This window comes from Stenella coeruleoalba (assembly GCF_951394435.1).
Source record: "Stenella coeruleoalba genome assembly, chromosome: 8".
Classification (NCBI taxonomy): Eukaryota; Metazoa; Chordata; class Mammalia; order Artiodactyla; family Delphinidae; genus Stenella; species Stenella coeruleoalba.
Window position 1 is genome coordinate 69,578,864 of NC_137154.1, and position 24,592 is coordinate 69,603,455.

General features: G+C 45.1%; 2 protein-coding genes across 3 annotated transcripts in view; both read left to right on the forward strand.

The window, feature by feature from the left end:
• Nucleotides 1-6,938, forward strand: part of HEPHL1 (hephaestin like 1) — a gene marked incomplete at both ends in the record, with an annotated part of 90,571 nt that extends 83,633 nt beyond the window's left edge. The window contains 4 exons of the mRNA XM_079928744.1: nt 721-860; nt 5,942-6,104; nt 6,569-6,640; nt 6,736-6,938. Coding sequence (XP_079784870.1) covers nt 721-860; nt 5,942-6,104; nt 6,569-6,640; nt 6,736-6,938 — 578 coding nt within the window. The remainder of the gene's footprint in view (nt 1-720; nt 861-5,941; nt 6,105-6,568; nt 6,641-6,735) is intronic.
• An 8,823-nt stretch (nt 6,939-15,761) lies between these two features.
• PANX1 (pannexin 1) overlaps nt 15,762-24,592 on the forward strand; it is a 39,378-nt gene continuing 30,547 nt past the window's right edge. For both annotated transcript variants that reach the window (XM_079928753.1, XM_079928754.1), the window contains exon 1: nt 15,762-16,476. In XM_079928753.1, coding sequence (XP_079784879.1) covers nt 16,296-16,476 — 181 coding nt within the window. In that variant the 5' untranslated portion in view covers nt 15,762-16,295. The remainder of the gene's footprint in view (nt 16,477-24,592) is intronic.

Genomic DNA, 24,592 nt, shown 5'->3' on the forward strand with positions numbered 1-24,592 from the left:
AATATAGTAGCCTGATCTCTGATTCAGCTACTCTTTCCCCTACAATTTTGCCTCCCTCTCCCAAAGGTTTCTTAGTAGGCTCTCTCTTTTTAATGAATGTAACTCATTTGGTTGTGTCATGATGCAAAGAATAAAAAGTTAGTAGAAAACGGAGGAGTGAACGTCCCCGCCATGTCAGCCCAACTTGAGCTTGCTTTAGTAATTGTCAGATCATGGGTTCAGCCCATATGAAGTTTTCCTTTTTTTGGAGATTCAGCCAGGTTTAGGAACTTGCCCCAAACTAGTTCTCAGAAAGTGAAATATTAAGGAAATACCTTTTAATTGCTTCAGTTTTGACTTATATAAACTTAATTCACTGGCTTTTGTCCACTCAACTGTAGAACAGTATAAATCTGGCGACCTCACACATGAGGCGGTAATCCACCCCATAAAGGGAATGTGCCTATTTGGCATGTTCCAACCAACATGTACTGCTACCCAAGAGATAGCTTTTAAAAACAAACTACTATTTCTCTTTTCTGGCTATCTTTTATAGGGATTTCTTAGTACTCTGAATTTAGGGTCTTAGATGGTGGGGACATTGGCAAGTGTGAGTGAGATTATTACATGTTTACCAGGCAGACGAAAATATGGGTGACCTAAAGATCTTCTTGAATCAGTTCTAAAACCAGATTAAGTAATCATCACTAATCAAAGGCTGTTCTCTTTTTACCTTCTTAGCTATTAATGGAAAGATTTTTGGGAATCTCCATGGCCTCATCATGAATGAAAATACAATGACAAACTGGTATCTATTAGGAATAGGAAGTGAAGTGGACATACACACCATTCATTATCATGCTGAGAGCTTTCTTTTCAAGGTAAGTGTAAGAAAAGTGTTTTGAGGAAGACTTACTAACAGATTCAATATATTTCCATTGTGAAAAGAGAGTTATTTGGCAATAAGGCTTGTGAGGGGTGTTAGTGAATATTAGAGAATGGAACAGAAAAATATGATTGTGTCCTTCCACTGGTAGATATTTCTTAATATGTATTTTATTATGCTTGTTAAAAAAAAAAAAAAAAACCCTGAGGGCTTCCCTGGTGGCTCAGTGGTTGAGAGTCCACCTGCCGATGCAGGGGACACGGGTTCGTGCCCCGGTCCGGGAAGATCCCACATGCCGCGGAGCGGCTGGGCCCGTGAGCCATGGCCGCTGAGCCCGCGCATCCAGAGCCTGTGCTCCGCAACGGGAGAGGCCACAACAGTAAAAAAACCTCTGAGTTTCAGATGAGTTTTCTCATCAGTTATATGGGGATAATTCTGACCTGGAGTATCGTATATGAAAGTACCCATAGTATTTTGTCCCTTTTCCTCTTTTATTTTATTTTTTTCTTTTCTCTTTTCTCTTTCCCTTCCCTTTTTCCATTTCTTTTCTATGTGATTAGCCAACAGAATAATCCTCTCTAGTAAAGGAGATATTTCAAGCTTTGGCTTGGGCCCAAAATTTTACCTTGACTTTTGCCCTCGTGGGCTGGGCTGGACCATGTGTGGCTTTCTGCCTTTCGAGCATCAAGCTATACCGTATGGGTGGTGCTGGCTGTGCTGAATCACGTGGGGAGCCATTGAAGAAGCAGATTGCCAGGCCCCACCCCAGACCTGATGAATCAGAATCTCAGGGATAAGGTCCAAATATTCTGTCATCTCAAGAGCTGTGCAGTCTACAAGGAAGTAGAATAGAAAAGAATAATCACATCTAATCTGCAGGGAAAACCTGCGCTGCTCCTTTTCCAATTATACAGGAATGATCAGCGACTAATTAAACATCTACTATCCTCTCCCCTCTGTATATTCATTCAACACAGTTTAAGATCCCAAGTATCTTAAACCTACAATGATTTTAGTTTCACATATTAAATGGCTATGCTGCTTTTCAGAACTTGGCTTTTTCAATCCGCATTTTTAAAATTATATTAAAAATATATAAAATTTAGTAAAATTTATAAAATCATACAATTATTTTACATACATATAAAAATTATTTTACATACATACATAAATATTTTATTTATTTATTTATTTATTATTTTTGGCTGTGTTGGGTCTTCGTTTCTGTGCGAGGGCTTTCTCCAGTTGCGGCGAGCAGGGACCACTCTTCATTGCGGTGCACGGGCCTCTCACTATCGTGGCCCCTCGTTGCGGAGCACAGGCTCCAGACGTGCAGGCTCAGTAGCTGTGGCTCACGGGCCCAGTTGCTCCGCGGCATGTAGGATCCTCCCAGACCAGGACTCGAACCTATGTCCCCTGCATTGGCAGGCAGACTCTCAACCACTGCGCCACCAGGGAAGCCCCCACAAATATTTTAAATTACGCTATAGTTTACACTGAGTAAAATGCACGCTACTTAGTGTACAGTTCTGTTGTGATAAACACATACAGTGGTGTAACCAACACTAATCAAAATACGGAACACCTCTATCAACCCCCTAAAATGTCCCCTTTGCACCCTCTAGAGTCGTCTACTTCCCTATGTTTAACCCCTGGCAACCACTGAACTGTTTTTTGTCTCTATAGTTTTGCCTTTTCTGAAATGTCATACAAATGAAATCATACCGTCTGTAGCATTATGAATCTGACTTGTTTCATTTTGTATTGGCATTTGAATTGCATCCACCTTGTTGTAACGGCAATTTTTTCCATTCGATCTTTGAGCAATATTCCATCGTATGGATGTATTGCAGTTTGTTTATCCGATCCCCCACGGAGGGACATTTGGGTTGTTTCCAGTTTGGGGTTACTAAAAATAAAGTCATTATAAACCTTTGTGTACAAGCTTTTGTGGGAACATAAGTTTTCATTTTCCTTGAGAAAATATCTAGGGGTTGGATTGCTAGGCCACGTGGTAAGTAGATGCTTAACTTTATGAAACCTGCCAAACTGTTTTCCACAGAGGCAGTACATTTTGCACGCCTACCAGAAATATATGAGAGTACCACCTGACCACAACTACATCCACATCAGCACTTGGTATCTTCCATTCTTACTTTATTTTTTCTTAGCCAAACATTTAAGTATATTCTGGTATCTCGTTTTTTATTTGAATTTTCCTAATGGCTATGATACTGATTATCTTTTCTACCACCTGCCATCTGTAAATCTTTGGTGAGATGTCCAAATTTTATGCCCATTTTTAAATTGGATTGTTTGTTTCCTTATTGGTGAGTTTGAGGGCTGTATATATTCTGGATACAAATCCTTTCTATCTATATGATCTGTAAATATTTGCTCCTAGTCTGTGGCTTATCTTTTCATTCCCTTAACATTATCTATCAAAGAGCAGAAATCCTTGATTTTGATATAGTCCAAATTATCATTTTTTTTCTTTCATGGATCATGCTTTTGGTGTCATGTCTAAGAAATCTTTGTTTAACTCAAGGTCACAAAGATTTTCTTCTAGAAGTTTTATGGTTTTAGGTTTTATATTTAGGTCTCTGGTCCATCTTAATTTTTATATGTGGTTCAAGGTTTATTTTTTGCATAGAGACATCCAAGTTTTCTTGTTTTTCTTTCTTTCTTTCTTTCTTTTTGTTTTTTGGCTACACCACGGCATGTGGGATCTTAGTTCCCCAAGCAGGGATCAAACCCATGGCCCCTGCATTGGAAGCATGGAGTCTTAACCACTGGACCACCAGGGAAGTCCCTAGACGTCCAATTCTTCCATCACCTTTCAGCAAAAAGACTATCCTTTCTCCCTCTGTGTCAAAATCATATCGATCATATACATGTGGGTTATTTCTGGGCTCTCTGTTCTATTACATTGATTTATATGCCTGTCCTTTCTTAAATGCCACACTGTCTTGATTGCTTTAGTGTAATAAAAAGTCTTGAAATCAGATGGTGATTGTTTGGGCTGTTCTAGATCTTTGCCATATAAATTTTAGAATCAGCTTTTAAAATTGTGCTGGGATTTTGATCGAGATTGCATTGAATCGGTACACTGATTTGGGGAGAATTGATATCTTAACAATATTGAGACTTTCAATCCAGAAACATGGCATATCTCTCTATTTGTTTAGAACTTCTTTGATTTTTTTCATCAATGTTTTGTAGTTGTCATCACACAGATCTTGCATATATTTTGTTAGATTATTACCAATATCATGGGTTTTGGTGATAGTGTAAATGGTATTCTTTTTATTTTAATTTCTAATTGTCATGCCAGTATATAGAAATATAACTGATTTTTGTATAATTGACCTTGTATCCTGCAACTTTGCTGACAAATTCTAGTAGCTTTTGTAGATGGTTATTTTTGGGGGGCGGGGGTTCCTACATGGCAAATCATGTTGTCTGTGAATAGAGATGGTTTTATTTCTTTATTTTCAATCTGTATGCACCCCACCCCCGCTCCTTTTTGGTGTTCTTGCACTAGCCAGGATCTCCAGTAAAATGTTGAATATTAGTGGCAAAAGTAGAGATCCCTGCCTTATTCTTAATCTTAGGGGGAAAGCATTCAGTCACTCACCATTGAATATAAAGTGAGCTGTAGGTTTTTGTAGACCCCATTACCAGGTTGAAGAAGTTTCCTTCTATTCTCAGTTTGCTGAGGGTTTTAATCATGAACAGATGTTAAATCCTATTTTTTCTGCATCTATTGCAATGATCATATTTTATTTTCTTTAGTCTATTGGTGAATTACATTGACTGATTTTCAAATGTTGAACCAGCTTTTCATTCCCCGCTAAACCTTACTTTGTCATGATGCACTATCCTTTTTTATATATTGCTGGATTTAGTTTGCTAGTGTTTTGTTAAGGATTTTTGCATATATGTTCATAAAGAATATCGGTTATGGCTTTCTTCTCTTGTAAATTATATGTCTGGTTTTAGAACTGGGCTAATGCTGGCCTCATAAAATGAATTGGGAGTGTTCTGTCCTCTTCTGTTTTCTGGAAGAGTTTTTTAGAAATGGTATTATTTTTTTCTCTAAATGTTTGGTAGAATTTGCCAATGAAGCAATCTGGACCTGGAGTTTAATCTGTTGGAAGGTCTTAATACAATTTCAGTTTCTTTAATAGATATAATTTCAGTTTCTTTAACAGATAACCTGAATAGATCTAATCTGAATAGATAATCTATTCAGGTCATCTATTTCTTCTTGAGTGAACTTTGGTAGTTTTCATCTTAAGCAACTTGTCCATACCATCTAAGTTGTAGAATTCATGGACAAAACAGTTGTTCATAACATTCCTTTATTATCCTTTTTAATGTCTATAAAGTCTTAGTGATATCTCCTCTTTCATCTCTGATATTTGTAATTTGTGTTTTTTAAAGTTTTCCTTGGTCAGTTTGTCTAGAGGTTTGTATTAGTTATCTATTGCTGCGTAGCACATCACCCCAAAACATAGTGGCCTAAAACAACACACTCTTATTATCTCACAATTTCTCTGGATTAGGCTGGAAATAGTTTAGTTAGTTGGTTCTGAATCAGCACCTCTCATCAGGCTACAGTCAAGATGTCAGCTGGAACTACAGTCATCAGGTTGGACTGAGGCTGGATGATCCACTTCCAAGCTCACTCATAGGACTATTGACCAGAGGCTTCAGTTCCTCACCATGTGGGTATGACATGGGAGCTGGCTTTCCCCAGAGTGAATGATCCAAGGGGAGAGAGTGAGAGAGAGGGTCTAAGACTCTTGGAAGTAGAATGCCATGCCTTCTGCCATATGCTATTGCTTACAAGGACCAACCCTCAGACAATGTAGGAGGTGACTACAAAGGTTATGAGTTTCAGGAGGCAGGGATCCTTGGGGGCCATCACAAGCTGGCTTCCACAGGGTTTAACAATTTTATCGATCTGTTCAAAGAACCAGCTTTTGGTTTCTTTGATTTATCTTTATTATGTTCCTATTCTTGATTTTATTGATTTCTGCTCTTATCCTTATTATTCCCTTCTTTCCACAGATAGATAAATCTTACCGAGAAGATGTATATGACCTCTTTCCCGGGACATTCCAAACCATTGAACTGTTTGCGGATCACCCAGGGACGTGGTTATTACATTGTCATGTATCTGACCACATCCATGCTGGCATGGAGACAACCTACACCGTCCTTCGAAACATCGGTACTGTTATCTGTCGGTGATGCTGACTTAGATAGCACCAGGCTTCCTGTAGACCCTGAAAATAGGAGGCATGAGAACATAGGAGGCATGAGCTCCCCAAGGAGCTCAGAGTCAAGTAAGAGAGACAGACATTTAACCATAATAGAATATGACATATGCCAAGATAGAGTGCAGAGTGCAGGGTTCAGTGACAGCAGCAGGAGGCAATGATTAACAGTTTGGACACATGAGCCAAGGTTCCATAGATGAATCTTAACAGGTGAGCAGAAGCTTGCAATGTGGATGGGGTATGAACAGCATGTGTACTGGCATGAAGTAGCACAGTGAGTATCCAACAAAGACTTACAGATACTGGTGGGATAAAGTCTTTGTTGGTGAAATGACATAACTCCTGAAACAACTCATGTCATGAAAAGAATCTACTCTTATTGTTTGTAAACCATCAAATTGTCTTCTTTGTCCAGACAACAGGATTCCTTACTCCACCAAGCCTCCTTCTGGAGGAGCGTCCCACCCGGCCACAGCTCCCTCTAATGGTATTGATACCCTCCCCCAATCCTGCACGTGAATGGTCAGTATTCACTCCCCAGGGAAAGGCAGAGGCCTGACACCTTACTTTTCTTTTGTGCAGAAGAACCTGGCAAGGAGCAGCTCTACTTCTTCGGCAAGAATCTGGGTCCCAGAGGAGCCAAAGCAGCCTTGGTCATCCTTTTCATCATCGGACTCCTCCTTCTGGTTGTCACGGTGATTCTCTCCCTCACACTGTGCTCTGCAAGGAAGCGGGTGGCATATCAGGAAGTCCAGTCCTGTGCGCTCCCCACGGATGCTCTGTGACCTGCTCGTCTTCCTCAGTAGGGAAAATGGACCAGGGTCTCGTTCACCAAGGAAGTCTGACTCTGTTCCTGGATCAGGCTCTGATCCTCTGGAACACGTTCAAAGCAATTTGCTTTTATTTATTTATTTTAAAGGGGCTGTGAATAATCCTCAGGATAAAACAGAGAAAAGGAAGAGTGGGCATGACTGAGAAAACTGACCCAGTCTGTTCTCTGAATGAATTCGCTGAAGTGGGAAGACCCTCTGAAAGATATCTTTGTTTTCTTTCTTTCATAATTCTTAGATTAGATAGTGCTTCCTTAACAAACCATCAAATTCTCTAGATGGACAATTTCGGGAAAGAGTTACACTGCGTCAGACATCTAACTTGACTGGTGCTGATTTTTCAACGTTGTTATGTAACATGCTTCCCTTAGTGGTTCCAGGAAAAACAACTTTCTGAGGATTTCATGAAAATGTCTAAATCAGTATCTGCTGATAGAATTTGACCAAATGAAATTTTTGGAGGTTTTAGCCAGCTCCCCTGGCATTTTCCTCTTTCATATAAATAGCTTGTGCACTGTTTGCTATAAAAGGCAGAGTTATATGCATTTTTAAAAATTCTGCCTGTAGAGATGCAAACCTGTAGAGATACTTAAATGTTTACGACTCACTTCATGTTACACATTTTTACAAGATGTTTCTGTGGCAATGCTTGTATTTTCAAAAATCAGCTGGAGAATTTGTATTTGTATTTCAGAATGTGGAGGGCTGGGATCTGAAATAGCAGGCTAGTTCTCCCACTGTGAGTCAAGACACTCCCTGAGAGTTTAGTGGGAGCTTCTAAGGGGAGGGAGGACTTTGCAGGAGGCAAGTCTGACCTTGAATCTTGAGTCTGATTTTTCATTCAGTTAGGAGGATCTTCCCCGGTCTCCATCTTTTATGGAATAAAGACAGTCTCATCACGTAAAAAAACACCAGGAAGAATTAGTCGATGCAGCTGACTGGCTGGGAGGAGAAGGGATCTCACAAAATCCTCGAGTCCATGCCTCTTAAAAACATAGCCTCTGATGGGAAGAGGAGAGAAAAGAAAAGGCAAAATTGTCCTGGTGGCAATTTTTCAAACCAACAAGTCAGCTCTGAGATATGTATTACAGTTTTCAAGTCTCAAATACAAAATAAAATATTGAACAACTAAACTCAACCCATTACGAGGCAATCCATACTCTCTATATGCATGCCTAAGCTTTAGGTGTAAGATTGATAAAAGCAACATTTATTACTAGACTGAGAAATTGCCTTTAGCCCACGCTGCTGCCAGATGAGTGATACTAGTCCATCTGCCTTAACAGTGGATCATTTGGCTGTCCAGGTGAACAAGTAGGACCTAAAAAATACTCTGGTGGAGGGACTTTTCATACCTTCTCATCTTCATCTTGGTGAGGGGAAACAGGTATTTTGATAGAGGCTACAGTCTTACATAAAACAGGATGCGAATGCTAATAGTTCTGTTCATAATCTGCTTGAATGTCATATCAAACATGGTACCCAAGGATTTTGAATTCCAGCCTGCTAACCACTGATAATGAGATTTTGTAGTACGTGCTCTACAGTTTTCAGACATATGTAGGCTGTATAATTTCATAATAATAATCATGATAAATGACAGACTTATAACTCACCTAGACAACAAATTATTTAGTTATAAGTTTTTTCCTTTTCTCTTAGGTTATTTTTTTAATGAAAATGAAATCACAAAGTAGTTTGATTATACCGTTTCTCTTTTTAATAAAGTTTCACATATCATAAAGATGGCTATTTGCATGTTTTTTTTCCAACCCCCTACCCCAGGTACAGTGATAGGTAATTTATTTTACCTGGAGCAGGTGTTTAGTTAAAGGAGAATTATCTTTTAGATATTTAGCAACTATCCTAGTTATACTCGTTAGAAGAAATGAAACAAAGTAACAATATATCTCTACAGATAACACACTCTCCCCAAACATTGTTTCCTCAAATGTACCACATTTCTTCATTCTAATCAACCACATTTATACACATCTTTTCCTCCTGTTACAACAGAAGAAGTGTCCCTGCTCCTAGCAGGGCCAATCTCTCCCTTAACTCTGGACCTCATCCCTTCTTGTTTTCCCAAGAACTTCATTCCCTCACTTTTCAGTTTTCCCTCCTGCATGAAGTCATCAAAAATACCCTTCATTAAAAATAGAAAACAAACAAAGAGCCATTGCCTTTAACTCCATAACCTCCTCCAACCCAGCTTCTCTGGGCCCTTGATAGCAGAACTGAAAGTACTGCCCACACATTGTCTATATCACCTCACCCTATGCATCCCTCCACCCATTCCAATGGCTTCCCATCCAGAGGGCCCTGCCCTACCCCGACTTTGCGTCCCAATCTGCTGTTATCAAAACCATAAGAACCGTAATAATCATAATGGAAATGATTCCGTTTCCTGTGGCTTCTTCCCCATCTTTATTTTACTTGACATCTCAGTAACCATTGGCAGCTCCTTGCTTTTAGATCCCCTCTAGTTCCTTGGCTCCAACATGACCTGCCAGCCTTGCTTCTTCCTCAGTGGCTACTCCCTCTCAGTCTCTTGCTAGGTCCTTCTTCTCCCTCTGACTTAAATGTTAGCATGACCCAAGGCTTGAACTGGGCCCTTTACTCCCTTTTGCCCTCTGGGGTGTGCTGAATAATATCTCCATAGATTCCATGTCCCTGAACCTGTGAATGTTATCTTATATAGCAAAAAGGCTTTGTAGCTATGACTAAGTTAAAAATCTTGAGATGGGAAGTTTATACTGGATTACCTAGATTGGCCCTAAATGTAATCACAAATGTTCTTATAAGATAGAGACAGAGGGAGATTTGACTACAGAAGGAGGCTTTGTGACAACTGAAGTAAGATGCTGAGCTGCTAGCTTTGGAGATGGAGGAATGCTGCTCTAAAAGCTGGACATATATACACTACCAAACGTAAAATAGATAGCTAGTGGGAAGCAGCCGCATGGCACAGGGAGATCAGCTTGGTGCTTTGTGACCACCTAGCGGGGTGGGATAGGGAGGGTGGGAGGGAGGGAGATGCAAGAGGGAACATATGTATATGTATAACTGATTCACTCTGTTATAAAGCAGAAACTAACACACCATTGTAAAGCAATTATACTCCAATAAAGATGTTAAAAAAAAAAAAAAAGCTGGAAAAGGCATGGGAATGCATTCCCCACTAGAGCCTCCGGAGGGAGCTTTGTCCTGCTGGCACCTTGATTTTATTCCATTGAAACTGATTTCAGACTTCAGATTTCCAGAACCGTTAGAGGATAAATGTGTGCCACGAAGTTTGTGGTAATTTGTTACACCCTCTCCATAGGTTATTTCACTCATCCTCATGGATCTGAAAACCATCTTTATGCTGATAAATTCAAAATGTGTTCCTCCTTGGGTTGCAAACTACAAGTCCTATTCAAGCAGATCACGGTAGCAGTCCCCTAACCAGTCTCTCCCTTTGTCACTCCTGTCCCTTCCAGCCACAGTCCACACAGCTGCAGCAGTGTTCTTCCACATCTGATCACATCACTTCCCTGGTGAATCTCCTTTACTGTCTTTCCACTTCACTTTCAATAATATCTGCACTCCTTACCTTCGTCAGTAAGACTCAGACCGATTTGGCTGCCCAACATGTCCACCTCTCCAACTTTATCTCTGGCTCCTCTCTGCTCCAGCTTTTATCAGTTCCTGTGCCCTGCTAGTTCCTTCTTGCCTCAGAGCCTTTGCACCTACCGCTTTCTGTGCCTGGAATGCTTTCTCTCTAGCACCCTCATCCCCTTTCCTGCCTTTCCCACTTCAGATGTGAGCTCCCCAGACTGCCCTTTCTAAAGTGTTATTTCCAATTTCCATTATTTTCCTTTGTAGCACATATCACGGGACATATCCATTTTACTCGTTAGTTTGATTTTTGTCTGCTTCTTTGACTGAAATGTAGGCTCCATGGAAGCAAGGACCCCAGACCTGTTTTGCTCACTGCTGCATCCCCAGCACAGACCATAGTGTAGATACATAATAGTTGCTCAGCAAATATGACTTGAATGAATAAATGAATATATAAACTGAACAGGCAGAACAGGGCTTAACTATCTTGACTTTGACTATTTTGGTCACGAAAGATCTCATATTCAAATGTCAATTGTCGAGGATACCAAGCAAACAAAAAACAGTTCTGGCACCATAGCTGTGAAGCCCACAGCTGCTTTGGCCTTCTAACTACTGACACTGGGACAAGGAGTGGGGGAAGGGAGGATTTGGAGGAGGATGTGTTATTTAATCCCTAAATGCATGTTATAATTATAAAAAGCAATGTCATCAAAAATAAGGAAATCCTAAGAAATTTTCACGGCTAAGGGGAGCTAATGAGACAAGACAATGAAAAATAATATGGTATCCCTGTATGGGATCCTAGAACAGAAGAAGGATAGTAGGTAAAAATTAAGGAAATCTCAATAAACTAGACTTTAATTAATATAAATTTATCAATATTGGTTTGTTAATTGTACCAAATGTACCGTATAGGGGAAACCACTACAGGTGTCTTGTACCATCTACTCAATTTTTCTGTAAATCTGCAACTGTTCCAAAAATTAAAGTTTATTTTTTAAAAAAGCAACATTATACATACTGTCATGTGACACCTTAAACTCCTGAGATTGGTAGTGACAGCTATTAAAAGCTAAGTGCCCTGGGGAGGGGGAAGGGTAAACTGGGAGAACGTGAGAGAGTGGCATGGACATATATACACTACCAAATGTAAAATAGATAGCTAGTGGGAAGCAGCCGCATAGCACAGGGATATCAGCTCAGTGCTTTGTGACCACCTAAAGGGGTGGGATAGGGTGGGTGGGAGGGGAATGCAAGAGGGAGGGCATATGGGGATATATGTATACGTATAGCTGATTCACTTTGTTATACAGCAGAAACTAACACAACGATGTAAAGCAATTATACTCCAATAAAGAAGTTAAAAAAAAAATCTGCCGTGATGTGGCAGGCACTGTTACATATATGATCACATGTAATCCTTCGAACAACCCAATGAGGTAGGCGGTCTTACCCTTAGTTGGCAAATGAGGACATTGAGACTTAGAGATTCTCAGTGATATACCTTTGGTCACATAGCAAGTAAGTAGCCAGTCCAGGAGTTGAACCCAGGCCCTTACTTTCTCATTTCCTGCCAGAGAAACTTGGCACACATTGGATTATTTGATCTGATTTTTGCAGTAGGAAAAATGGCTCCTTTAACCACCACTTTTTCTTTTTTTTAATCAGGATAATCTTTATTGATATGCTCGGCGGTGTTACCTTGTTAATACGGTCACGTTGTCGCTGTGGCTGAGGTAATGGGGAGAGCCCCGCCCAGCGCTGGCCCAGGCCCTGGGGGTGGGGGGTGGGGTTGGCTTCGAGGAGACCTGGTTATTCCACTGATACCGACCAGCGTTCTTGGCCTTCCCCAATCGATAGAAATTGACTAGAGGCCAGACAAGAAATTCAGGAAGGCTTTATTGCGGCCGCTGCTGTAGCAGGGGGAAGTGAGAGCAAACCACAGGTTCCCTTGCTTGCTTGCTCTTATATGGGGTGAGGGTAGGGGTGTGTCCAGGGGTCAGGCCAGAGGGGTGGCTTGGGTGGCTTGCCCACCCCTTAGGTGGTGCTGTGTGCAGGAGGCATGCGCAGTACCCTGCTTTTGCTCCCAACACCCTGTTTTTGTTCCCTGCTCTTCAGAAGTGGCAGCTGAGTTGTTTTTGTTTTTGTCTTTTGTATCTTTTGGTCCAGAATTTGCCTCAACTGTGCATGCACACAGTTATTTTTAGTCCCATAGAGTTTCTTTGTATTTTGTAGCTTGAGGAGAGGTGTGTCCACCTGCAAGCTTTGCAGCACTGCAGCAAAGGGTCCCAGGTCCCAGGGCTATCTCACCACCCCCCCCCAGCTCCCTCCTGAGTTGTCCTGCCACCCCCCAGGCCCTTCACAGGCCAGCATCCCAGGCCCAAGACAAAATCAACCAGAAAAATAAATTCTTCTTCTCTCAGCTGAGCACCTGATGTAGGGGAGAGGGGCGGCTCCAGGCCTTTCTGGCCAGGGGCTCCACTAGGGTCATGGTCAGCCCCTGCCCAGCCAGTGCCCTGACGATGCCATCTGGGGCACCGGGCGGGAGAGGTGCTGAGCCCCACAGCATGCGGACAGGAGGCTGGGGGCGGACCACCACTCTTTTCTGTGCCATTCATATCTGTTCTCAAAGACAAGGGGCCAGTTTGGGCTCTGATTACTTCTCATGTGCAAAATCTCAGCAGCCTCTTACCTGGCCTCTCCACCTCCACTCTGCATTGCACTCCACTCTACATGTGGCTGGAAGACATCTTTTTAAAGCGCAGCTCTCTGTATATTACTCCCGTCCAAAACCTCTCTAATGCCTACTGAAAAAAAAAAAAAATTCCAGGCTAACTTCTCCGGCCCCAACCCCTTCACTTTTGTCTCCCTCACCTTCCTCTTCCCTATACCAGTGTCAGAGGTCTCCACTTCCCATTTCCTAATGGGAAGGTCTCCACTTCCCATTTCCCACTTTCACTCCCTCCTAGAAAGTTCCTATGCCAGCTCTGCCTGCCACAAACGGACGCATCCCACCAGGCCCCATCTTTTTATGCACACCCCTCGGCATACCCCACATTTCTCAATATTACTTACACTTTCTAACCTGTATCATAGTTAATTGTGCACATACCTTATTTCTCTTACTAAGCCATGAGATCTTTAAGGAAATGGAATGCGTCACTTCATCTTTGCTTCCCCATCCATCGAGCCCACACCTGGCCCATCCCTACCCTCTAATACATGCCTTGAATGTATGGCAAAATGAATGTAAGTTGGGCCACCTGTTTTTAAACAATTTTCAAAGTGAAAGATTTTCATCTTCCTTCATTTAATAAACCTTTATTAAAATACCTACTATGTGTCAGGCATTTGTGCTAAGTGCTGGAGATGAGAGTGGTTGGTATACATGGGTGCAGACCTGCCCTCATGAAGCTTACCATATAAAGGGGGAGACAAACGTTAAATAAATGGACAAACACATATTTGTTGAATTATAATTGTGATTTTCATTAAGAAGGAAAAATAGAAGGCAACAGGAATGGATAACATTTACATAGCACTCATCAATTGCCGGGCAATGTCCTAGGCGCTTTACATATATTAACTCTTTTTTTTTTTTTGCGGTACGCGGGCCTCTCACTGCCGTGGCCCCTCCCGTTGCGGAGCACAGGCTCCGGACGCACAGGCTCAGCGGCCATGGCTCACGGGCCCAGCCGCTCCGCGGCATGTGGGATCTTCCCGGACCGGGGCACGAACCCGTGTCCCCTTCATCGGCAGGCGGACTCCCAACCACTGTGCCACCAGGGAAGCCCTATATTAATTCTTTTGATCTTTATCTCAATCCTAAGCAGTATAAACACTTTACAGATGAAAAAACTGAGGTACAGGAGGGGCAAGTAACTTTCCCAAGGCCCACAGCTAGTATTACAAGAATATTTAACAAAGGGACCTAATCTAGTTTAGCATTTTCAGGGAAGACTCTCCTGGGAAGTGACAACCAGTAGAAATCAGGAGGGTGAATCTGAGTTGGCCAGGCAAAGAGGCTACCGTGGAAGTGTTTTGGGCAGGGGAAGGTCTGGAGGAGGCATGGGGCTGGCTAACTTGAAGAACTGACTGCAAAGTAGTGAAGCTGATAAGGCAGGCAGTGGCCATGGTAAGAAATTTGGATCTTATCCTAAAAACAATGTACACTTTAAGTAGGGGAGTGAAAGGATCAGACGGGAGCTTTTAAAAGCTCCCTCTGGCAGCCATGGGGGAGAATGGCTTGCGGGCCTGCAGGGTACATAACCTGTATGCGGTTAGGAGACAGGATGGCGGCAAGGAGCGTTGGCAGCGCAGGTGGAGAAAAACGATGAGATTTTCTACATTTAGGAGAGAGACGCCGCAGGATTTGGAAATTGGTTATGGCACCTGGGGAGAGACTGCAATGTTCCACAGGGCCCTCCAGTTTTCTGCTTTGGGCATCCCGGTGGATGGCGGCGCACTGAGCAAGATGGGGAAGACTGGAGTTCAGGTTGAGACAAGCATAAGGATTGCGGTCCTGGCTATTGTGTGGTCCTGGTCTTGTGAGTCATCTAAGTGGAGAGTGGTGCAGGCCATTGGATGAGGGTTCAGAGGACAGGGCAGGGTGGAGATGTACATATGGCAGTTGAGGGCACAAAGAAGAGGCTTGCGTGCACGGACCTGCCCATGTACAAAGAGCAGAAAGCGCAGCCCAGCCCCAAGGAGCCCTCACGTTCAAAGGTGCTGTCTGCCCCAAATGTTGCTGTTTAGAGCGTCTCTTGACTATTTCTCAGCATCCACTACCTGAAAGTCGTTCAGAAGTAGCTCTCCCCCAACACCCGCTTCCCGCAGACACCCACTGCTGGCTCCCAGACCGAGGCTCCCACGGGGAAAGCAGGAGGCTAAGCACAGACACCTGAGACCTAGTCAGACGCAGGGCTCACCACCACTGACCCCGCGCCTCCCAGTCCCGCAGTGCTTCTGGAAGAGTCCAGCGTTCCCTCTTCCGCACCGGCTTGGTCTAACCCGCTCGATAGCCCTTTAGGGCCCCGTTGCTCTTTGAAGCGTTTGCACCTCCTTTTAACCTGATTCCGCCACGTAGAAATGTTGGGGGTGAGGCGTAAAAGGGGGCCATCCTGTCCACTGGGTAACAGGTCGCTTTCAGAAATGATTTCAAAAATCCCGGGTGCCAGGAAGTGGAGAGAATGAGGTTGGGAGAGGCGCGAGGATTTGACGAGGTACCGCTCGCCGGGAAGTTCCCTTTGCTGGGGGTGGATCCCAGTGTCGCGGGATGCTGCCGCGCCCACCCGCCCCGCGTCGCCTCAGCTTCCGGAAACTCCAAGTCGCCAGGGCGCAGCGGCAGAGCCGCGGCGAGGCTAGCGCTTTGTTCCGCGGTTGAGTCTCGCGCCCTCGGGCGCGCGCATCCCGGGGACCTGCGGGTGCGGCTCTGCCCCAGGCCCGCGGCGGAGGAGCAGGCGCGATCCCGTGCGCCCGAAGCAATCCCGGGACCCGCCAGGCCAGGCCCCCAGAGAAGACAGCTGCGGCGCTTCGAGACACAAAGACCAGTGGGATGTGGAAGCAAACGGGGAGCCGGCAAAGGGAAAGCGAAAGCCGCGGGCCCAGTCAGTAACTGGGTGAAGGCACCGCGCCGCCCTCCCGACGCCGGCGGTACCCGGGCCTGCCCTTGCGAGCCTTCCTGGCCCAGCCCCGTGCGCCGCAGCCATGGCCATTGCTCACCTGGCCACCGAGTACGTCTTCTCAGACTTTTTGCTGAAGGAGCCCTCGGAGCCCAAGTTCAAGGGGCTGCGGCTGGAGCTGGCCGTGGACAAGATGGTCACGTGCATCGCCGTGGGGTTGCCGCTGCTGCTCATCTCGCTGGCCTTCGCACAGGAAATCTCGATAGGTAAGGCTCGGGGACAGCGGCACCGGGGCGGGCTGGGCCGGCGTTATCAGAGGTGCCCGGGTCTCTGGCGAGAAGTGATTTAACCGCGCGTCCCTGGCGGTGCCCGCCGTTGTCATGGGCGTGAACGTTGGGAAGGAAGGTAGCCCGAGTTGATGGGCCGAAGCATTCTTTGTTCGCGTGCTCCCTTCCCCGCCCCCCCCTTGCTGTGGACCCTTCTCGCATCCCTGCTACCCATTTCTGTTCCCTGCTGCCCACTGATCCCGGCTCTGGCTTAGTGTTCAAGTCCCACTCTTAAGACCGGCGCCGTTGTCACCAGATTTGCCTCTCTTTTCCCTCCCACACATTTCTGCGGTCACCCCAAATTTGTATCAGAGAAGCTCCCGAGTGGCTAATCGGAGGACGTGAAGAAAAGTAGCCCATGAAAAGTGCTTTCTCCCTTATCTTACATTTAGTTGATGTGTACTGAGACTTTAGCTCTGCAGGGTTGTGAGTGATGGGAAATAACTGCTCTTGGCCAGTATTAGAAGGGATACCCAAATCCTCTACCTGGACGGCCTTATTTTGAATGTGAGATGAACGAGCCCCTTCTTGTAAACTCTCCTTTATCCTAATAACATTTCTGTGAGATTCAGAGAGTCGGGTGGTTTGGTCAGGATCACGTGGCTAATAAGCCGCTGGTCTTGCTCATCATCTCTTCTGACTTTGAGTGCAGGAGAGAGTGTCTGTGAGTCAAGAGGAAGGCCGTGTATGAGGCTAGACACAGCTCTGTGGGGACGGAGGCCGGTGGGGCTGGACAATGGGGAAAGCTTATGTGAAAGATTGGGCTGGCCCTGAGCCCCTGCCCGTGGGTGGGATTTGGATAAGCAGAGGTGAGACCTTTGCCAAGATTTTGGGATGTCAAAGAATGGTACCTGTTCCTGGAAGGAGAGAAACAGTGAGGAGTGTCCTAACTGAGGCAGGAGGATTAGTCAGGGTTCCTGGAATATGAGAGTGAATAAGGGCCTGGGTTAGTGAGAACAGAGGAGTACAGACTTGATGGTTTAAAAAGTGCAAAGTTGGGCTTCCCTGGTGGCGCAGTGGTTGAGAGTCCGCCTGCCGATGCAGGGGACACGGGTTCGTGCCCCGGTTCGGGAAGATCCCACATGCCGCGGAGCGGCTAGGCCCGTGAGCCATGGCCGCTGAGCCTGCGCGTCCGGAGCCTGTGCTCCGCAACGGGAGAGGCCACAACAGTGAGAGGCCCATGTACCGCAAAATAAATAAATAAAAAGTACAAAGTTATTATTTGAGCAGAGGCTGGACTGGTTGAAAACAGCTCTTCATAAGTGATAACCTGAGGGTACATGTAGGGTCTGTGAAAGAGGGGAGTTGGAGCTAGGGAGGATGCCATAAAGATGAGGCATCAGTTGAGGTCTTGTGCGAGGGTGGGTGCCAAGACTAGAAGGGAAAGGATGGGAAATTTCCAAGATCAAGGAGTAATAATCCACTCTTGCGCCCCTAGCTTTTCATCGGCCACAAAGGGCCGAGACTGATCAGAGGTATCAGAAAGGCTGCAGGTCTGGGTGATTGGAGAATGATATTGATGGAAATGGTGACGTTGAAGGAAGAGTTGGTTAGAAAAAGGTTGCAGTGAGCTTGATTTTGTGATCCACACCACTAAGTTGTTCAACTTGGCAGGAAGCCGCCAAATTCATTTTGGAAGGTAGTCTTCAGTTTTCCTTGTCATTGGGCAGGCATAGATATAGTCAAGGCTTTCCCTCCGCCTTCCAGATGGCCGGGAGTTGAGGCTTCCGGTTGGAAGGAAAACCACCAAGTAGCATGGGTCCTGGAGATAATCTTTCCCTTCAGCAAATGTTTCTTGAGTACCAGCTGTGGGCTGGACCCAGTGCTGGGCACTGAGGACCCAGGAGTCAGGGAGCCATGAACCCTGTCATGGGGGAGCAGCCATCTGATGCCAGGAGGGAGGACTGGTTACCGTTCATGATGAGCCCCGTTCAGTTGCCCCACTTGACTTATAAGCATAGGTTGTATTGCAAGTACCTCAAATTTCCTTTTGCAGTCATTTCCTTTCGCGGTATTTTTATGGCAAGGAAGAAGCTGTGTTTGAAATGTTGAAAGGCTCAGTGGAAGGTGGATGAGTGTCATTCCATGTGGCTGCATGGACCACAGGAATGTCGCCATATGGTAGGTGCAGGAGACCAGAGTTCTGTGCCACAGAAGGACCTTCATTTCTACCACACCTGTCCCCAGATGCCTCTAGAGGTGCAGCCCCTTTCCCCTGGAGGTGCATCTATATGGAGAGAGAGCTAGTGAGTTAGTTTAGGAAATAGCTGAGTGACAACTCTGTGTAGAATACAAGCATAATTAGGCTACATGGCCTGCAGACTCTGAAATTCTAGGAGTATTTATCTAAATTGTTGAAGAAACTAATTCCCTAAGCGTGCTACTTTTCAACAGACCAGACTCTGAATGGGATTCTTATTCTTGGGGTCTTTTGATGGGTCAGCAGTACCCTTGGCTTAGGGCTACTCAGGACCTGGGACCGAGATGTCCTCTCTCAGGGACTGCTTTGACTCTCTGGTGCCCTAGCCTGGTGTCTTAGGAGACGCTGGGAGAGCAGAGCTCCTATCTCCCACCAGGATGCTTCATGCCCGGTGCCAGGGTGGCTGGACCAGATGAGCAGCAGGGGCAGCCACTGGACCCCTGGGGAAGGGTGTCTGGTCCGCCCAGGGAGCCTTCTCTCCCTGCTGCCCTCCCAGCAGGCAGCTGTAGTTCTGGACAGAGGGACTTGGTCCCTTAGGGTTAGCTCTGCTCTGCTGCTGTCATTACAGGGCAGGCGCTGGGCCAGCCCCAGTGAGCCAGGGGACAGAGAGAGCTGCAGCTGCTTCCAATGCTGTCAGTTCCCAGTTCCCCTCTTGTTTCCTCCGAGTTAGCAGCCAGGTGGCTTAAGTCATCTGCTCTGTCGTGGCCGCTGTAGGCACGTCTTGGGAAATGTGTTCAGGCTGCCCTTCAGCATGTACCAGGTGGCAAAGCTGATTCTTCTCTTCAGAGGTGTATATAAGAATGGGCTAATACTTAGGGTCTCAGGGCAAAGGTCCCAAAACAGCACATCCTCAGCTCACGTTTAAAGGCAAAGCACCAAGGGAGCCTCCTGGTCCCTTTCCAGAAAGATGCCTGCTATCCAGAGAGGCTACTGATACATACGTGTTTTTCTTTGTTAATTTTTTTTTTGGTACTTTATTGTACAGATAGTACCTAAATACCTTCTCATGGTAAAGGATTCATAAACCTCCTTCACTATGTGTACAGGTGAACACCGTGGACACTGGACAGACATAAAATCCCCTTTCTCTGCATTAATATAACGTATACACATTTTTTTTTTAACCAAACTGAGTCACATCATAGTGGTTTGCATTTTCCTGCTTAGTATGGAAAGCACACTGTGTGGAAAGGTGTGGGAAGCCTTCTGTGTCAGTACAGAGGTGTCACCTCACTGTTTTTTGTTGTTGTTGTTGTTGTTGTTGTTTTTGCGGTACGCGGGCCTGTCACTGTTGTGGCCTCTCCCGTTGCGGAGCACAGGCTCCGGACGCGCAGGCCCAGCGGCCATGGCTCATGGGCCCAGCCGCACCGCGGCATGTGGGATCCTCCCGGACCGGGGCACGAACCCATGTCCCCTGCATCGGCAGGCGGACTCTCAACCACTGCGCCACCAGGGAAGCCCCGCCATGGTGCTTTGTATGGGGCAGGTAGTTTATAAAAGTTTATCGGGAGCCATTGCTGGGAGCTCTGCGGGCACACCCGATACCTCCCGTTGTTCTGGGATGTTGGAGCTGATTTGGGAAGGCCCCAAGCTGGCTGCATTCAGCGGTTCTGCTCTGGGGCTCCACGGTCTCGTGGAAGCCTGGCCTGGAGCAGTGGACTGTCAGGAAGGCTGTGCCTGGCAGGGGTGGGCCAGGTCCATGCGGAAGCCTGGTCCAGGGTAGACCCCAGCAGCCGGCTCTCATCGCCTGGCACAGCAGGAAGCCCTGTCCGCTGAGGGCCTGGGAGAAGCTGCAGCTCTGGAAGGGCCTGGCCGGGGCCCTGCAGGTGACCAGCCAGAGGGGTTGGTGTCCAGAGGGAAATGTTGCCTCTCCCCTCTGCACTTAGGCAGTTGCTTCTAATGCCTTCCTTCCCCTGCTGTCCTTAGGAGCGATGTTAATAGCTGCTGCGTGTACGTGCACACACACGCGTACGTTTTCATTAAGACTTTACTTTTTTAGAGCAGTTTTAGTTTCACAGCAAAATTGAGGGGAAGGTACAGAGATTTGCCATATACTCCCTGCTCCCACACATGCACAGCCTTCTCTGTTATCAACATTCCCCACCAGAGTCGTACATTCTGTGGGTTTGGAAAAGTGTATAATTATCCATCATTATGGTATTATATGGAGTATTTTCACTGCCCTCAAAATCCTCTGTGCTCTACCTGTTCAACCCTCTCCTGTATAACCCTTGGCAAGCACTGGCTTTTTTACAGTCTCTATAGTTTTGCCTTTTCTACAATTTCATACAGTTGGAATCATGCAGTGCGTAGCCTTTTCAGAGTGGCTTCTTTCACTTAGTAACATGCATTTAAGATTCCTCCATGTCTTTTCATGGCTTGGTAGCTGTTTCTTTTTAACACTGAATAATATTCCATTGTCTGGATGTACCACAGTTTATTTTTCCATTCACCTACTAAAGGACGTCTTTGGTTGCTTCCAAGTTTTGGCAGTTACGACCAAAGCTGTAATAAACATCCATGGGCAGGTTTTTGTGTGGACATGAGTTTTCAGGTTCTTTGGGTAAATACCAAGGAGGACATTTGCTGTAAAAGTACGTTCAGTTTTGTAAGAAGCTACCAAACTGTCTTCCAAAGTGGCTGTACTACTTTGCAGTCTGACCAGCAGTTAATGAAAGTTCCTATTGCTCCACATCCTTGCCAGCACTTGGTGTTGTCCGTGTTCCAGATTTTGGCCCTTCTGATAGGTGTGTACTGGTATCTTGTTGTTCCATGTGCTTATTTTCTATCTGCATACCTTCTTGGGTGAGGTGTCTGTTAAGATCTTTGGCCCATGTTTTGAGTTGTTTGCTTCTTATTGTTGAGTTTTAAGAATTTTTTGTATATGTATTTTTTATTTGAGGTATAGTTGATTTACAATGTCGTGTTCATTTCTGGTGCACAGCAAAGTGATTCAGCGATATATATATTCTTTTTCAGATTCTTTTCCATTATAATTTACTACAAGATATTGAATATACAGGAGGACCTTGTTGTTTATCTATTATATATATAGTAGTTTGTATGTGCTAATCCCAAACTCCTAATTCATCCTCCCCCCCACCCCACCATGCTCCCCTTTGGTAACCATAAGTTTGTTTTCTCTGTATATGAGTCTGTTTCTGTTTTATAGATAAGTTCATTTGTATCATTTTTTTAGATTCCACATGTAAGTGATATTATATGAAATTTGTCTTGCTCTGTCTGACTTACTTCACTTAGTATGGTAATCTCTAGGTCCATCCATGTTGCTACAAATGACATTATTTCATTCTTTTCTATGGCTGAGTAATATTCTATTATGTATATATACACCACATCTTCTATATCCAAGGAATTCTTTGTATATATTTAATAACAGTCCTTTATCACATGAAGCCACCATATATTGACGCTGCCTGTGTGCTAGGTCCTTCTAGCATGATATTTTTCCCAGCAGAAATTCTTCAAAGCAGGTGTATATTTTAATTCTGGGGAGACTGTGGAATATTGGTTAAGATGTGAGTCTGGAGACAGACTGCCTGGGTTCCAATCCTGGTGCATCACACATACACTGTGACACACTGGGCAAGTTCCATAATTTCTCTGTGCCCCAGTTTCCTCATCAATAAATGGGGTAATAGTAAAACCTATCTCACAGGGTGGTGAGAATTAAATGCATTAACACACGTGAGCCCTAGAACCATATCTGGGACATAGTAACCTTACAGTAAAGGTTAGCTGCTAAACACGCCCCAGTACTGTATGACTCTGACAGATGAGGAACTGAGGCCAATAGAGGCCAGATAACGTGCTCAAGGGCACACAGAGCAGAGCGGGACTGTAGCTTTGATTCTGAAGCCTGAATTCTCGGGCACTGCTGTGTCCTCTGCCCTCTCCCTGTCCTGTGCATGAGGAGGAGTGCACTGAAAGCAGAACGAGCTTGTACCCAGCACAGAAGCTACTAGTTTGTTCTGAGTCTCGGCCCTACTGCCACGGGATCATCCTCCCCACTCTCGGGACCATCTTCCCCACTCCTGGCTTTCTTGCTGGGGAGGGTGCCTTCTCTGTTAGAATCATGGCCAGCACTGCAGCCTCAGCAGGGCATCAGGACCATGGGTGCATGAATTACAGCCCTAAGGATATTAAAACACAGTCCCTCCACCCATCCTGCCACACCTCCTTGCCATTATCATAGCATCAAGTCTAGACTTTGCAGCATGTCATCCCAGGACGTCCTTTATCTGATTCCCAGCTGGACTCTGTTCCAGGCACAGTGCTGTGCTCCCCTTCATAATATGCGGTGAACTTTAAAGACTCCGAGCCTTTCTCCTGCTCTTTCCCAGCCTGGGTTTTCTCCTCTCCTCCCTTCAAGTATGAAAGTCTGCCATGACTCAGCCATTACCTTACGCAATTTTTTTGTTTGTTATCGTTAGTGGTTCATATTCTTGGCCTCCTCCTGCACTGCAAGCTCTTGGAGGACAGGGACCACGCTTTCTTTGTCTTTGAATCCCCCGTGGTATCATGCCCAATAAATGCTTCTTGGGTGGAGTGCAACGCCATCGAGGCCTGCATACCTTCGAGAGAACAGCTGTGCTCTGTTGTACCATAAGAGAAACAGAAGGTACAGCCCTTGGGGAGAGCAAGGTCCTTGGCTTTTTTTGGTACGCTGCTGGCACAAAAGCTCTGTGACGTTAAATAGCAAATTTAGACACTCAAGGCCTTCTACAACACAATAGGATTTCTTTGTTGCAGGAACTACAAGATCTAGCTCTTAAAAGGCAACTTTGAGGGAGAGGTGATACAAAAGGGCTTAACAAAGTTGGGTCTAGTTTCAGGCTGGGGCCCCGTTAAATCTCAAATCCCGATTATCCAAGGCCTGCTTTCACAATGCATATGTTCAAGATTTATAGAAGATAAGACAAACAGGTAAACCAGTAAGAACGGTGAAATTCAAATAATTATAAGTGCACTGAAGAAAATAATACAGGATGTGACAAAGGAACCGTATACCTTTGTATCTCCAGAGCTTACCATGGTGCGCCCGCTGCGTAGAAATAAAAACAGCTACCATTTATTGAGTTCTTACTATCTGCTTGCACTGTGGTAGATATTTCATTAATCTTTATAGGAATTCTATGAGGTTTTGCAAACAAGAAATATTAGGTTCAGAGAGGTTAAGTAACTTACTAGCAAGTAAAAGAGAAAACTTAATAACTATTGGATATAATGGGATCTTAAAGCAATATTCAGGAAATAAAGATTCTAGAACCTCTTCTTATAGATGTACCTAATTTTTTCCCTTTAGGCTAAAATCCCTTCCCCACTCCTAACTGGACTTCCATGTTGTTTCACACAAATTAGGCCTCTGGCCCTTTCCTGCTCTGCTTGTGTTACTGGCTGGCCTTGCTGTCCACAGCGCCTGTCCTTCTCCACTCCGCCCCCCCCTCCACCTTCTCTTTCCCCTGGTCACTTGTTCTCAGGGTGTCATCATATTGGGGAAAGAGGAGGGCCACACACTTGGGATTGATTGTAACCTACACCAAGTATTAGCTGTCTGCCTCTGGAAGTTGCTTAACCCCTCTGAGCCTCTGTTTCCACATCTGACAAATGACACTAAATGATAAGTAGTTCACAGTTCTTTTATTCGATTGAGTGAGAGCATCTAGTTCCTATCTACTCGTAGTATTTAGTAAATGACATCTGTCCTTGGTGATTCTGTGATGGAAAGTAGCTTATGTGTGATTAGCGTATAGGGAATACCAGCATCATGTGTGAGTCACATTGGTTCCCATACGTTTTTTCAGCATGTCAGTGATTTGTGCCACCAAAGAAGAT